At 44.1% G+C, this 14,297-nt stretch overlaps 1 protein-coding gene across 2 annotated transcripts in view; it reads right to left on the bottom strand.

Annotated features, from left to right (window-relative positions):
• Positions 1-181: 181 nt before the first annotated feature.
• The window catches only part of LOC133523722 (unconventional myosin-IXa), a 54,690-nt gene continuing 40,574 nt past the window's right edge, over positions 182-14,297 (bottom strand). For both annotated transcript variants that reach the window (XM_061859409.1, XM_061859410.1), the window contains 10 exons: positions 10,219-10,332; positions 9,307-9,456; positions 8,904-9,088; positions 7,474-7,639; positions 6,941-7,113; positions 5,240-6,733; positions 4,414-4,680; positions 3,630-3,842; positions 3,078-3,266; positions 182-2,059 (listed from right to left, as the gene is read on the bottom strand). In XM_061859409.1, the coding sequence (XP_061715393.1) occupies positions 1,943-2,059; positions 3,078-3,266; positions 3,630-3,842; positions 4,414-4,680; positions 5,240-6,733; positions 6,941-7,113; positions 7,474-7,639; positions 8,904-9,088; positions 9,307-9,456; positions 10,219-10,332 (3,068 nt within the window). In that variant the 3' untranslated portion in view covers positions 182-1,942. The remainder of the gene's footprint in view (positions 2,060-3,077; positions 3,267-3,629; positions 3,843-4,413; positions 4,681-5,239; positions 6,734-6,940; positions 7,114-7,473; positions 7,640-8,903; positions 9,089-9,306; positions 9,457-10,218; positions 10,333-14,297) is intronic.

Below are 14,297 nucleotides of genomic sequence, written 5' to 3'. Positions count from 1 at the left end.
GGCAAGTGCTAATGTCGTAATACAATGTCGATCGTTCTTGCAACTCTTGCAATAATCGGTCAAATAATAATACGCCTCACCCGCAATCTCTGAAATATCACAGCAGCACCGAGGTATTACCCAGACGTGCTCACATTCCAGATCCATTTACTTGTGTACAACATGCAAATAAACACAAATATTTTAATATAATTATAATCTTTATTTTGTACGATACCTTACAATATATTTGTATAATCATTATGCTAGCATTTGTCGAATACAATATCAGACTCATGTTGGCAAGTTCCGACCTCCCTCTGTCCTTGAACAGTCGCCATCAGATATATCGTAGCAGTAAAAGTGCCCACAAATATCTGAACACGACTACTGTCAAGGCGTTTAAGTACAGTCAGCAACACCATTACCTTTGCACATCTGCATACAGTTGTATACGTATGCAAAGATGCTAAGCTAATAACTTAGCTGTTCAGATGTATTTGAGCATCTTGGCCGCTCATCTCTCTCCGCTCTCTATATAAATCTGATGGAGACTGTCTTTCAGAGTCGAAAGCTAGTAGTAACACATCACTCGTAAAAAAAACTAAAGAACCATATATAAACATTGCACATTATGTAGGCTTGCTAGAGTATATTGGAATTCTTTCGATAGGTAGGTGATTATCATGCTGTAAAACGCACACAAGCTATTTTATAATTTTCAATTAATATACGTATACTGCTCTCTCACAAGCCTGAATCTTTACTACCAACTCAAATACAAAATATTAATATGACACATGTCTTCTATGCACCAATAATGTCGAAAACTTATTTCGTACTTAAGTTATTTTTCGTATATAATGGTAAAAATTATAATAGCGATGTTCGACAGCTGATCTCGTCGTAGGTATAGGTAATACCTACTTGAATATATATAATACACGTCATACCTGCTTAGTTTACTTCAAGACGACTACATAGCTTCTAATATTTAGTAGGCTCATATAAATTAAGTAGGTACGAACAGCGAACGAAAAAAAGAACTATTTGAATACCGTAGCAATATAGTGTACAGCGTCAAATAGTTTGTGAGATTCAAAGTGTCGAAATACATTCCAGCACACCTTTGTTACCATAGGAATAAAGATGCGTCGCGATTTTCTTATATCATAAAATATGTTGAGTTTGCGATGTAAGTAATATATAAAACTATATCGATCTTCACTCTCATAATGAGAGTAAGGTGCTTTGATTTCGCTTTATGGATAAAAAATATGTTTGGAGCGTACTGCAGTCGTCTTGTAATGGTGTAATACTGAGAGAACCTGAGGCCTGCGCCCTATAAATACTTAACTAATATTTACACTTAACATATAAGGCACCATAATTATACAGTAAATATGATCAGTTCACTCGCATTTCTTCGCACAGAGCAAAAATTTACCCATTCTTCATTAATTTCATTATCTATGTCTGCGAGGCTAGATGCAATTTAAGTGCAGTCTTACAATTTTGCCGTAAATGAGCTGGAGTATAATATATTTCTCTCAAAAACTATGACCAGGTTACAGAAATATGAATTAAAGTCATTATAGGAACTAATTTGGATTAAACAAAGTATCAGCTAAAACGTCTGGTCCAAGTCTAAATCATTCTTAGACTTACGATAACTGTATCTTTGTCGCTTTTGCAATAATCGAGTGACAGTGTTAAAGATGCGGCTAACTTTCAACCTAAATGGCAGAACTTAGTGTCGCAGTCTAAAAAAGTTCCTGATAGAAAACGACCACAAATAGACTACGTATAATTACTCTTTACATAAGAACCTGGCAGTTAAAACCCTGAATTGACTGTTCACCTCGCAGACGTCAGATTTCCGTTTCGTTGTTGTTCACGGAACGTTAGTTTCCAGTTCGCAGACAACGTCAGGTACCGTTTCGATATTGGACATGGATGGATGTCAGGCAGAGGCGGGTTGCGGCGGCGGCGGCGCGGGCGGCGGCGGCTGCAGGCGCGGCGGCGGCGCGCGCGGCGGCGCCAGCACGCGGTGCGGGACTGCCACCGTCCGGGTGCCCACCTGTAATAAATAACACATGTTCAAATCAAAACTCCAGAAACTGCTAAATTTATAGGAGTGATGCCTTACGACTACTTGGACAGGCAGTAACAGAAGGGCAAAAATCCTCGTTGATGGATAAAATACCCCGAGTTGAGAATTATTGCGTAAAATTAAGGCTTAGCCTACGTTTGCCCGACCGAGAGAGTGCTAATAGATTTCATGTCTATTTAGCACTTCTTTGTTAACACACAGTGAACTCTCATTACACAATTCTAGAATTCTATTTTACACAATAGGAAAAAGCTGATGAGAGGGTTACAGGAAGTCAAATAATTTTACTACCTAAGTAACACCTACTCGAAGTTCTGTGCGCGCATGTTCAAACAATACTTTTATCATGACATGAGATTAAATTCTTGGAATAAATCCAAAACTTGAAATACAAGTGGTTTCACAAATCAATTTTCAAGTAGTGAACCTAAATGTGTTATTTCAATTGTCTAGCATATCTGACCAGGCCCGGAAATCAGTTCTAATAGATATGAGATCATATATGTTGTCGGTAGCCAACTCTTGATTAACTACCTATAAATACATTTATAACTAACCTCATATCAAGAATCACATTAAACTGCTGCTCCACCATGCATAGCAACGTAAGTGACATTCTATAACTCATTCAATTGTCTACCGACTACCAAAACATTCATGAGCCATCACGTTCCTGATCCTCTGACTCGAGCACCACGAAACGCACGGTACTTAGTAGGTATCAGCGTCATGCTACAAATATATGGCGTTCGGCGAGCGTGCACGGGCCGGGTGCCTCGGGTTACGGTTGCTATGCGTGGTGGGGAGGAACGATTGAACGTACAGCAGCCGTGCGTTGATGTGTGTATAAATGTAACTATAAGTACACAACTGGACGTGTGCGTGGCACCTACAGCGATAGTGACGTAGCCGGATCGGAGTCGTAAGATGCCCGCGCGTCGATATCTTTCTACTCAGTCTCGTTGTTGCCATATATGTCACACACCTGCACGTGCACATGTCCGCGTCGAGCGGCGCCGACAGCGATGACGACGTCGCCGGGCCGCAGCCGCAACGCGCCCGCCGCGTCGCTTTCGTTCCACTCGCACAGCACGGCTCTTTGTTGCGGGTAGCCCAGCTTCACGCCGCCGGCGACGGTGTACGCTCGCGATGGAGGTAACGGGGGCGGTCGCTCCTGTTAAAATATTTTTTGTTAGTAGGTACGTACTACTTTATAATTAAAATGAGAGGGTTCTGGTTCTTATCATTACTTGCAATTATATCTTGTATAACTTGGCAATTGAGTTTTGTTGAAACTTGCCTAATAAGCATTTGCTCCACATGCAAAGCAAACCTTTCCTATACGACTTTTGAAGGCTACTAGGTAAGTAGCTACGATTTTTTGTAAATATATAAATAAGACACTTTCAATAAGGTTACTCAATTGGTTTCTGCCTAATGCTGGATACCAATGTAAGGAACGAGATGGTTTTTTTAATGAGTTATGTGTGAGATAATGTTTTGTTTATTGACAATGACCTGCGTGTTCCAAACTTACCAGATCTAACCCGAACAGCGAGCAGGTTCGCGACACAAGGTGCGGGTCGCACTTCTCCGTCGGCTCCGGCGGCGGAGTGCCAGCGATGGGTGCGGGGCGTGGACGCGGCGGCGCGGGCGGGGCGGGGGCGCGGCGCGCGCGGTGCCGCCGCCACGCCGCTTGGATGCACTCTGCGGCCGCCTGGCGACGCGCGCGACGCATGCGCTCCAAAACCTGGACAAAGATACATAGATAAGACTGTAATTCGTTGCGTATGTAAGTATCATCTGCTATAGAAATGTTGATTTCTTTCCATGCGATGTACTGGCTGTAAGTACGCAATGTGTCAATCGTAATCCAAGGCCCAAATTGTATACGAAGTTGGACAAGATGTTTGGCAGATGCTCAAACTGTCAAATGTTGAGTTGTCAACATTTCTTGATATCATGAGTGATGGTTGGTCAGCATAGAACATATTGTACGAATGGGTACCTAAATTACGTTAAAGTCAATGTGGAGGAGACGGGAATCTTTGGTTGGAAACACCGTCATAGGGCAAGAACTGTCGTATTTGTATACCTACGTACCAACTTCGCTCAGACACAGTCAGAATGAAAGAGATTCGCTCCTCCTGCTCTACCGACCTTACCTAAGTGGAGTATGTGTAAGTATAATAAAATAAACGCAAGAGTTAGGAGCGGCGGTAGCAAAGCTTGTAACGAATAATACTATCTGAGAGACGGTCTTCTCCACATTCACCTTACACGTTTCAAGCACGATACAATGTTTACGCCTCACAAATTACCTGTCGCATTCCTTCGCTGAGGAATACGTGCCGTTTCCCAAGTGCCCACCGCACCGCAGCCGGCGACGCGGGCGCGGGCGGCGCCGCCGCCGCCGCCACCGCCCTCAGCACGGCGGCGCAGGCGCCCGGCGCGTCGCGCTCCAGCGTGTCGCCGCCGCCGCGCCGCCATAGCGCGCGGTAGCGGGCTCCGAACGCGCGAAAACGCATGCGGTGAGGGTACCCGCTTGCCATTAGTTGCGCTGTTTCGAGGATTTGGAGAGCGCGCACCTGAAAAAATTGCAGACGAAGGTGGTGATTATTTTGTAAATTGAAACAAAACAACACTGTCCCTCGACATCGTACAGGTTTCATGTCGAATTCCTTCAACATTCAGGCAATCCGGCTGTGGAATGATCTTCCTCTCTCTATGAGACAAGCCCAGAACAAATTCTCCTTCAAGCGCATGTTGCGCAAGCATCTGTTTGACAAGGTTCAAAGGTCGTCCTCATGATGTTTCACAATGGGTATATATTTGTATATGTATGTATTTATATTTATGTATCATATTATTTATGTACGTATAATTTTATATAATTTTGTGATATTTTTTTTTGTCATTTTACTCTGTATTCTGACCCTGCACCAATTAGGATCTTTCGGTTTGGCTCATGGTTGACTGGTAGAGAATGCGTTCTGGCATTAAGTCCGCCATTTGTACTCTTCATGTATTGTGCAATAAAGTTTAAATAAATAAAATAAATAAAAACACTGTACAGAATAATCTAATAAAGATTTAAATCGGAATGGATTTTCTAGCAGAGATAGGTAAAATAAGATGTATGTGTACCTGTTTGGCAACGGCTTGACGCTCGAAGAGCATGGGCGCCTCGGCGTGGTTGGCGCGTAGGCAACGCACGAAGTGCGGACGCGCGTGCACCAGCGTACGCAGCAAGTTGTCCAGTCGCGTGTGGAAGTCTTGCGTCAACGTCGAGCCGCCGTCCGCCGCCGCCGCCGTTGGTGAAGCTCGAAACACGCCACCCGATGGCCCACCCGCCGCTGCCAGCATCTTCAACTCCGCCCCAAACAGGTGCGTCGCGAAACCGAATTCACAGGCGCGCGTGTCAAATGCTGCCAACAACTCATCGGGCACAGCATCACGGTTTGCATCTAAGAATTCGCTGGCGTCGTAAGTAACTTCTCCAGCGTAGTGTCGAACAGCGAAACGGCGTGCGGCAGCTGCGCCTGCCTGCCGGGGCTCAGCGAGGCGCGGGTGGCCACGATGAGCCGCTCGCACTCGCGCGACATATTGCTCCGGTGAGCCCCGCGCTGCACATTCAGCGTCCAGTGCCGCTAGAAGTCCACCACGCAGTGATGATACCAGATCGATGCACGGTACATTATCCACGTAATCGACTTCTAACGCCGCCGCGCCCACCTCTTCTTCTCGACACGATTCCGCCGACGATTTAAAAACATGTGTGTTATAGAAGTGCTGCATGGTTTCCGCGCACAGATTGGCACACAAGTGTTCTAGTCGCGATGGAGCCGCGTCTTCAAAGCCGAACATGTCAAGGATTCCCACGAAGCCGTCAGTAGCGTGGCGCACTGCATCGTTAAGCACCGCCATGGACTTGGCTCCGGCGCGGCCGCGCCCGCCGTTTGTCGACGCACGACGCGATGCCGCGTCCTGGTTGTGCACTGATTCATTCGAGTCCGAAGACAGTGTGCCTAATGTCGAACCGAGGCGTTTTAGTGAGTTGGCGCGTCGAACGATAGTGGCGACTGTGCGGCAGTAAAGAGCTTTGGCGAGGGCGTCACGTGCTGCGGCTGCTGCAGCTGCGGTTGCTGGCGCACGAGCGGCAGCACGGCCCCTTGCAGCGGCTCTCGTCGTTAGTCCTCGTAGAAGTGCTGGTGCCGCAACTCCGAGCAAAGCTGCCGCAGCTTGTAGCTCGGCGTCACCGGCCGTCTCGGCGCCTTCCGCGCCGTCCGTAAACAGCACATTCCCGAGCAGTAAGACCGCAGCCAAAACTCGCACCACATCCAAAAAAGGAATACCGAGGATTCCGAGGCACGTTTTCCAGGCGAGGAAACGCGGAGCATCATCGGGATCCGGTCGTCGTGGAGCTGGCGAGGCGAGGTACCGCAAATCTTGCGGCGCGTAACCTTCGAGTCTCAACGCAGTGCGCTCTTCGGTGCTGAGTCCGGCTAACAGCTGGTAAAAGATGTGGTAGTTGCGCTCTCCGGGCGGCGGGCGAACGACGCGCGTTTGGTCGAGGAAGTAGCAGTGGATCTTGGTGCGGTACAGCGCGCCATCCGTCACCTGCACCTCTATGAAGTGGCCCTGAAAAAAAAATAACAATAATATATAGCAGAAATCAAATTGAGAAGGAATAGGATGAATTTACAGGTTGGCCCATAATACTTAAAAAAAAATTAGATTAAGATGCGTCTAGAAAACACAGGATTTTGTGTGCAAAAGTTGCAATGGAAGTGCACGCGAGTTTTTTTTTGTTTGTAGATATATTGAGTACATTGTCAGAAGACTTACAATACGCGAAGAATGCGAATTGGCAGCAGTAGCAGCAGCACCCAACGACCGCAGCACGGTGAAGGCGGCCGCCAGATGCTTGAATGCGTCGGTCTCGGGCCCTCCGCCTGCAACGTCGAATAATCGCCGTAGCAGCACCATCGACGCGTAGGTCTTGCCCGATCCCGACACGCCTGTAATTGAAACAACATAAGCATTTACCTACTACTCGTCACCTGTTACTATAAATATACTTATAGATACAGAAACAGCCTTTGCATGGTTCAAGCAGCATATGTAGGTCAAAGCATACTCAAATGTCAAAAATTGTTTGTACAATCGGGAGCACGCACCAGAGAAAGGCCACATAAGTAAAGCACCAAGCAAAGTGCAACCAATACTCACTCAATGAATCGGTTGCATTGGTTGTCGAGCAGTGTTCAGCTTCTGGACCTAGCACTTGTAGGCCTGATGATGATAATGTACTTGAGAGCATGATAGCTTACGGAGGGCCGGTATCGGTCTGATGCCGATAACGTCAGCGTACAACGTACCTGAGAGTATGATAGCCTGCGGGTAACCGGTATCTGCCTGATGCCTCACGGCGTCATGCACAAGCCGTGCTAGCTCTGGCCGCTGCGCGCGAGCAGCCGATAACGTCAGCGCGTTGCTACCGTCCGTGTACCCGTTCAACGCCACTAGTATTGGACCGATCCACGTCTGAAAATGGAACAGATATCTACAGTTATTTTGGGAAATTAGTCTAATTTTAATAAGTATACATTTATAGAAATTGTCCTCCGGATATTATCATCCTATTCCGGATTTAGAGATCATTAAATATTACAACTTAGGAACGCTTCGAAAAAATGGCTTTACTCTCCATTCTTTTAAGGAATATGAAGGATTTTCCTGGTATATATGAGATATGAGATAAACAGAGATGTATTGAGATCAGAGAAAGAAGAACAAAGATGCTGCCTAAAGAATGTACACAATTAGATAAATCTTAATAATCTCAAATTTGAGATGGTAAAGTGCTAGAGCAGATATTGTCATCCATAAGCGTACTTAAATTTTAAGTAAGTATAGGTATTTATTTTTCTTAGAAGCTGATTGTCCTTTACATCACTCCTAGGAGCCTATACGACAATAAAACCCAATGAAAGACGTATCAATGGTCTCGTTACTCGCGCATTAGTAGCAAATATACACTCATAAAATGTAAAGCATCCCGTGACAATACGCAGGTAGTGTTACCTGCCCCGGCGCCGCGACAGGTAGCACAAAAAACGGTCCCCACTATCCTGGCAGACTAAGGGCTTATGCCCTGATAACGGTTTTGGACTTAAGCTGTTTTAGAATCCAGCAGTCACAGCCGGGCAGTGATGGTGAGAAATGTGAGAATATTGGTTTCAAATAAGCGCTCTGTTTGGGATGGTTTCGAAAAAAATGAATGGGCTCCATTTGCTTCGCTTACAATAAAATTCCTTTAGGATCTCAAAAATCCACGTATTACTAATATGGGAATACGAACCAACGCCTAGTAATATCCCTAAATAGGTATTATTAATGAGAAAGTAACTCAGTTTGTCTGTTACCTATGTTCAAGGCGAAACTACTGTACCGATTTTAAAGAATTTTTACATCATCCCCTGTAATCGGAGGAGGGAGAAAAAAATCGAGCCCTTATCAAACTATTATTTTTGCTACAATAATTGGCTAAAAAACAATTTGATTGTTACCGTGAGGGTCCCCCAAAGTATATATACACTACACACGCATGTACAATATTATGTAATACATGTACAATATTAGCTACGTACATCACATGTATCGCCACGTTTTTATTCTATGAAATAGAAGAATAGGCGGCTTTGTAGATTTTCTCAAGTAGGTCTGACCTACGGGTCAGAGGGGATTAAAGGGAGATTATCTGTCCATGTGACAACTATACCTACATTTTAAACCACCAAAAACTTACGTAGAACTTGTTATGGTAGAACCGCGCTTGTAGCGCCCGCACCACAGCGTCTTCCGTAAGCGGGCCGCGCAGGTGGATGAGGTCGTCGACGTCGGTGGCGCCGCTCGCGCTGGGTGGTGTCGGCGTCGGCGTCGGCGCGGGCGCCACGGGCGCCGGCGGCGCTGCGCCTGCGCGCCATCTGCTCTCTGCAACACGATAAGTTGTTATGATATAGTCTGGTTCTGCCGCGGCCTTAAGTTACTAAACCTCATTGCCGTATTTTTATATTTACATACCTATTTAATACAATTTATCGTCTATAGCTTTCGTTCCATTGCAATTCCAATGCTAAGTTTTCTCTGGTTGCGGCTAATTGCCGGCTTCTACGGTGACTCTATTACCTCAAGTTGTTCATTATCATTACCTGGTGGAGCGGGTGGGTGAGTGGGTAGTTGTGGCGGCGCCGTGAGCGGCACAGGCGGGGCCGGCGGTGGCAGCAAGTGTGGCGCGCGCGGCGGGACGGCTGGCTGCGGCGTGCCGGGCTTAGTGGGCGCGGCACTGGCTCCACTTGTAGCTGTTCATCATCAATATGTCAGTTGAAATCTCCGAAAATAAAAGGTGAATATTCTAAGTACTGGCAAGCAGATGGATGGTCAACAAGGTTCGATTCTAGAACGTAGCCTAGTATTAACTTCTCGTGTGCCGCGAGTATTTTTTTCAAATGTTTTCCTCATACGGGGATCGCGTTCCGGCATCATACGATTACGAGCGCTTAACTGACATACATTTCCACATGCAAGTCGTATTGAAAACAGGTCAGGTAGGATATATTTGCCATAGCAGACCTTTATTCCAACGCGCATTCCATTGCGCTGTGTCCGGAGATAATTTTACGAAGGGAACAAGATTTTTTTATATAAGTAAGTATATAAATAACGGGCCGTTACATCGAGAATTTTTTAAATTGAGTCGAAATCAGAGTCTAGTCTTGTTCTGGTTAATAGGCAATCTGCTTTCGTATGTCCGGATGTTCTCCTCTACAGGTCGCATTTCTCAACCAATTCTATTCTCGTGAAATTTTGTGAGCAGATTCAGTAATTACATATAATTTTTTTGGAAAATGTTCAAAATGGTGGAAATTTGCATAAACGACATAAATGCCATTCGCATGAATCAAAATCAAATGCATAAGTACTTATTTTTTTGCTTTTACTCATATGTTTATTAAATTTATCAATCTTATCGCGAGGTCTACAGCGCACAGAGCCACTAGTAATCAACTTAGAAACACGAATTGAGACGAGAGTATGCAAAAGCTGGAATCATTTCCTGTTACCTGTCTGCGGTGCGTTGGCGCCCACGTGCAGGTGGTTTCGCAGCGTCACCAGCTCGGAGCTGAGGCTCAGCAGCCGCCGCTGCAGGTGGACCGCCTCGTTCGATGACGACGCGTCTGCAAACAACAACCATAGCGTCAGGCAACAACTTAGGTATTTTTATTATCTTATGTGGATCCAAGAATGACGGATAATCCTTCCAAGAATGAAAGAGAAAGTGTGAATTGCGGAAGGTGCACCTACATTAAATTTCTCGGCAGATCTTTCTCTACCGAAAAGGCAACGGTTTGGTGTAGTACCCAAAATGTTTACAACTTACATAAAAAAATAATACAAATTTTTTATCATGCATGTTATATATGGAACAGTGTAGCACAACTTTAAAAACATGTAATTTAGTAACGCAACGAGTAGATCTAGCCTTATATCTTATATATATCTTCTTCCTTCATATCTTCGCCCTCAAACAAGTTGTCAATTAAAATCTAGTTCTAAGTAAGTGATACAGTTTTTAGCTAGTTGAACAGGAACACGATATCTTAAGTGCATCGCGAGTCGCAATGAAAGTGCGCCGATGCCAACAAAAACAACGGCGGGAAATGACCGCCACGCCGCGCGCATGCCAATACCGGGAACTTGACGACACTAGCTCATTACTCGGCTACAGAAGTGATGGTTTTTTTAAGTGTTTGTACAGTACTGGCCAATAATATGGGGGTACTAAACCCAAATGGGGCAGTGAGAGAAAATCAGAAACGAAACCGCTTTGTGTTCTTGGTAACCCACGATATCCCGTCCCACTCTTGATTCTAGGGATAACAATTTACACTGCAATAGTAGGTTAATAATTCGTTTTCAACTGAGTCGGTAAATCAGGAAGACTTCCCAAACCAGGGATTCGCGAGTGGTTGACTAAAATTGCCGAAAATTAGTTTATATCAATAAGCAATAGGCTATTATTTATTCTGTGACCTAGGTACATTTTCAAAGGAAAAGCTTTGATAATATTCGCGATGCTTTTACAATAGCGCGCATATGAAGATGTAGGCAAGTTTATTTGTTTGGAGACCTTTGTAATCTAAACATTCACCCCATCTATACAGGTATAGACAACAATAACAAAGTCATCCGAACACATTATGTTTTAATATTGAGCCGCTTTATGTATAGCTCTTGAAATACAGCATTTCGTAAATAAAAGATTTCCTTTAGCAGCCAAGGATGGATTCATATTTATATCGTTCAACCAACCAAGTTACTAAACCAAGTTAGGAATCGTTTTGTCTAAATCGGTATGGAGATAGTTTGACGAGTCCTGGGGAAGAACATAGGATAGTTCTTATCCCAAAAATTATCCCTTAAAAGTGAAAAGGATATGGAAGTTTGTAAGGGGAATTAATAACCGCTGAACCGATTCAGATGAAATCTACGTCTACATCTTTAATTGGGTTGAAAATGATACCAAACTTAGAACATAAAGTTACAAAATTATTAAACTCCGCCGTCGCCGTCGCTGAAATTCTGACTGGCTCCACTTCTTTAGGTTGGAGGCACCGTTTATCGTGGAGTTGACAAATTTCGGTACCTCGGATGCACGATTACCGACACAAACACCAGAGAGGAGGAGATCAATATACGCATCCAAAACGCCCTGCGATGCAGCGCAGCCCTCCATAAGGTGTTGGCGTCCAAGCTTCTCAGCAGAAATACTAAGTTACGGGTATATAAAACTATAATAAGACCAATCCTTATGTATGGCTGCGAAGCTTGGACACTAACACTGAAAGAAGAGAGTCAGCTCCTGGTAGCGGAAAGAAAGGTGTTACGGAAGATCCTGGGACCTATCAAAAGAGATGACGGCACCTGGAGGATCCGTAAGAATGCCGAAATCGAGGAGTTAGTGGCCGAACCCAATATCATCGGCGAAACGAAATGCCACAGACTTCGCTGGTTCGGCCATTTACTGAGGATGGGTGAGGATCGAGGTGTTAAGAGAGCTTATTTGGGACAACCGACTGGTCGCCGTCCAGTGGGTCGGCCCAGATACCGCTGGAGCGACAGTGTACAGGCGGATCTGTGCCAACTCAAAGCCGACAACTGGCAGGAAGTGGCACAGGATCGGGACAGGTGGCATTCTCTCGTTTTGGAGGCCAAGACCCTCTTTGGATCACTGCGCCACGATAGTTAGTTAGTTTTAGTCCACTTCTTAAGATTCATTCTGCCGTAGGAAATGTTTTGTTCAGAGAACGCCGTATTTGAACGTATGTTGTATGCCAGCACAACTATATTAGGTAGTCGTAGTTTGATCCACCATCAATCTAGTATGTCTATATCCATAGACATAATTACACTCTTACATTGGTCCAGTGTATATATTAGTATTAAACTACGCACATAATTGAATTAACCAAGCCTAAAATTTTTTTTTTTGTTGAACGACGACCACACCAATGCGTATGGTAATTTTATCAGTTACTTAAGCATCAAAACTCGGAATTTTTTGAACAAAGCATTTGTAAGTTCTTATAAATGTAAACGTCACTAAGTAATATAATAAAATAAGACTTGAAATGATAGGTATGAAGATCCTCTCTTGAAGTCAAATAACTCTAGATCCATGAGGAACCGTTAGGCCTTTCATGGGAAAATTCAAAAAACCAGTTTGCATGGAGCTTGTAGTAATGCCTACAACTAGTTGCAACAGGTGTTTCCACATTCTTCGGCCTGGTCGCGTACAACACCAACAAAGTCGTGAGGATATCGGCTATTTGTAAAAAACTCCTGCAATGTTAAATTTACGATTACGAATGTGGAATTCACCTGATCTTATTACGGAGGACTTGAGGGGGCGCAGGGCATAAAGGCGAGGGGGGAGAGCGGACAACCGGTCGCGCGAGCGCAGCACTACCACGCCAATCGAACCTGGACCTTCTGAAATACGAATGAAAGTCCCAAACAACTTGAAATGGTACCTTGAATAGCGTCAAAAACCTTTTTATTAGCCTGCGATCGAAGGACAGAGACCCGTGGCCGCGGCCTCTCTCCGGCCACTTTCATCCAAAACTAGGTACACATCTCCATTCACGATCTGATGCGCGTCACCAAATTTGGCAGAAAGAGGTCACCCCGTGAGGTGACCTGACCTGACGTGCAACGGCTGCAACCAGTTCTCAGCAAAAAGTTTGCAGAGCGCTTGTGTACAAATAGTTACATACAAGAAGTCAACAAATGTAGGTACTTATATACAACACTGCTATGTGCCTGTAAGCACATCCACTAATGAAGCTCAGTTATCATATCCACTACAAAGTATCAAAACGAAAAAAAAATTGTGACCAAACTATTTTTCATAAACTTAGGTTTAATTTGTTGTTTCCGCGGCAATAACCGGGAAAGAATAGATGATTACCCTCGTTACACAAGAATTTCAGATATAAATTTTCCTCATTAGCTATATATTAGCATAATATACTATTCGTACATAATACAATCGTAGTACCTGGCATATTCCGTTTTCAAACAAAAAAGTAGAAATTATTAAATTTAATTGCAGCTCATCATGTCTGTGAGAACTCTACAGCCGAAAATCACATTCTTTTTAATTCGCTACTGAGTCATTCTCTTTTCGGTATGCGAGAAATCGTGAACGTGAACGAACAGTTGCGAGGCATCCTGGGCATTTCCGGCGATGCACAAGGCCAATGTTATTTATTTAAACTTTATTGCACAATAAAAATAAGTACAAATGGCGGACTTAATGCCTTAAGGCATTCTCTACCAGTCAACCATAGGTCAAAACAGAAATTCTCGAATGTGGGTGCAGTGAGAAAAATAATTCAAAAGAAATGACAACTATAAAAGTAATTTTAAAAAAACTATTTTCAATGTTACACAAATTTTATTAGGCACTACATATATATAGACATAATTAATTGTTATTGTGATTATTAACCAATTAATCAAACAGTAAGCCACGGACACGCGTTCGTAAGACTGTCACAGAGGAAATTGCAAGCTTTTGCACAACCCAAGTTAAATATCCAGCATTTGTACCGTAATAAGCGACTGCGATTGCATTAAA

Source organism: Cydia pomonella, chromosome 12, assembly GCF_033807575.1.
Source record: "Cydia pomonella isolate Wapato2018A chromosome 12, ilCydPomo1, whole genome shotgun sequence".
NCBI lineage: Eukaryota > Metazoa > Arthropoda > Insecta > Lepidoptera > Tortricidae > Cydia > Cydia pomonella.
Note: the sequence above shows the minus strand (reverse complement) of the source record. Positions and strands in the feature narration are given on the sequence as shown.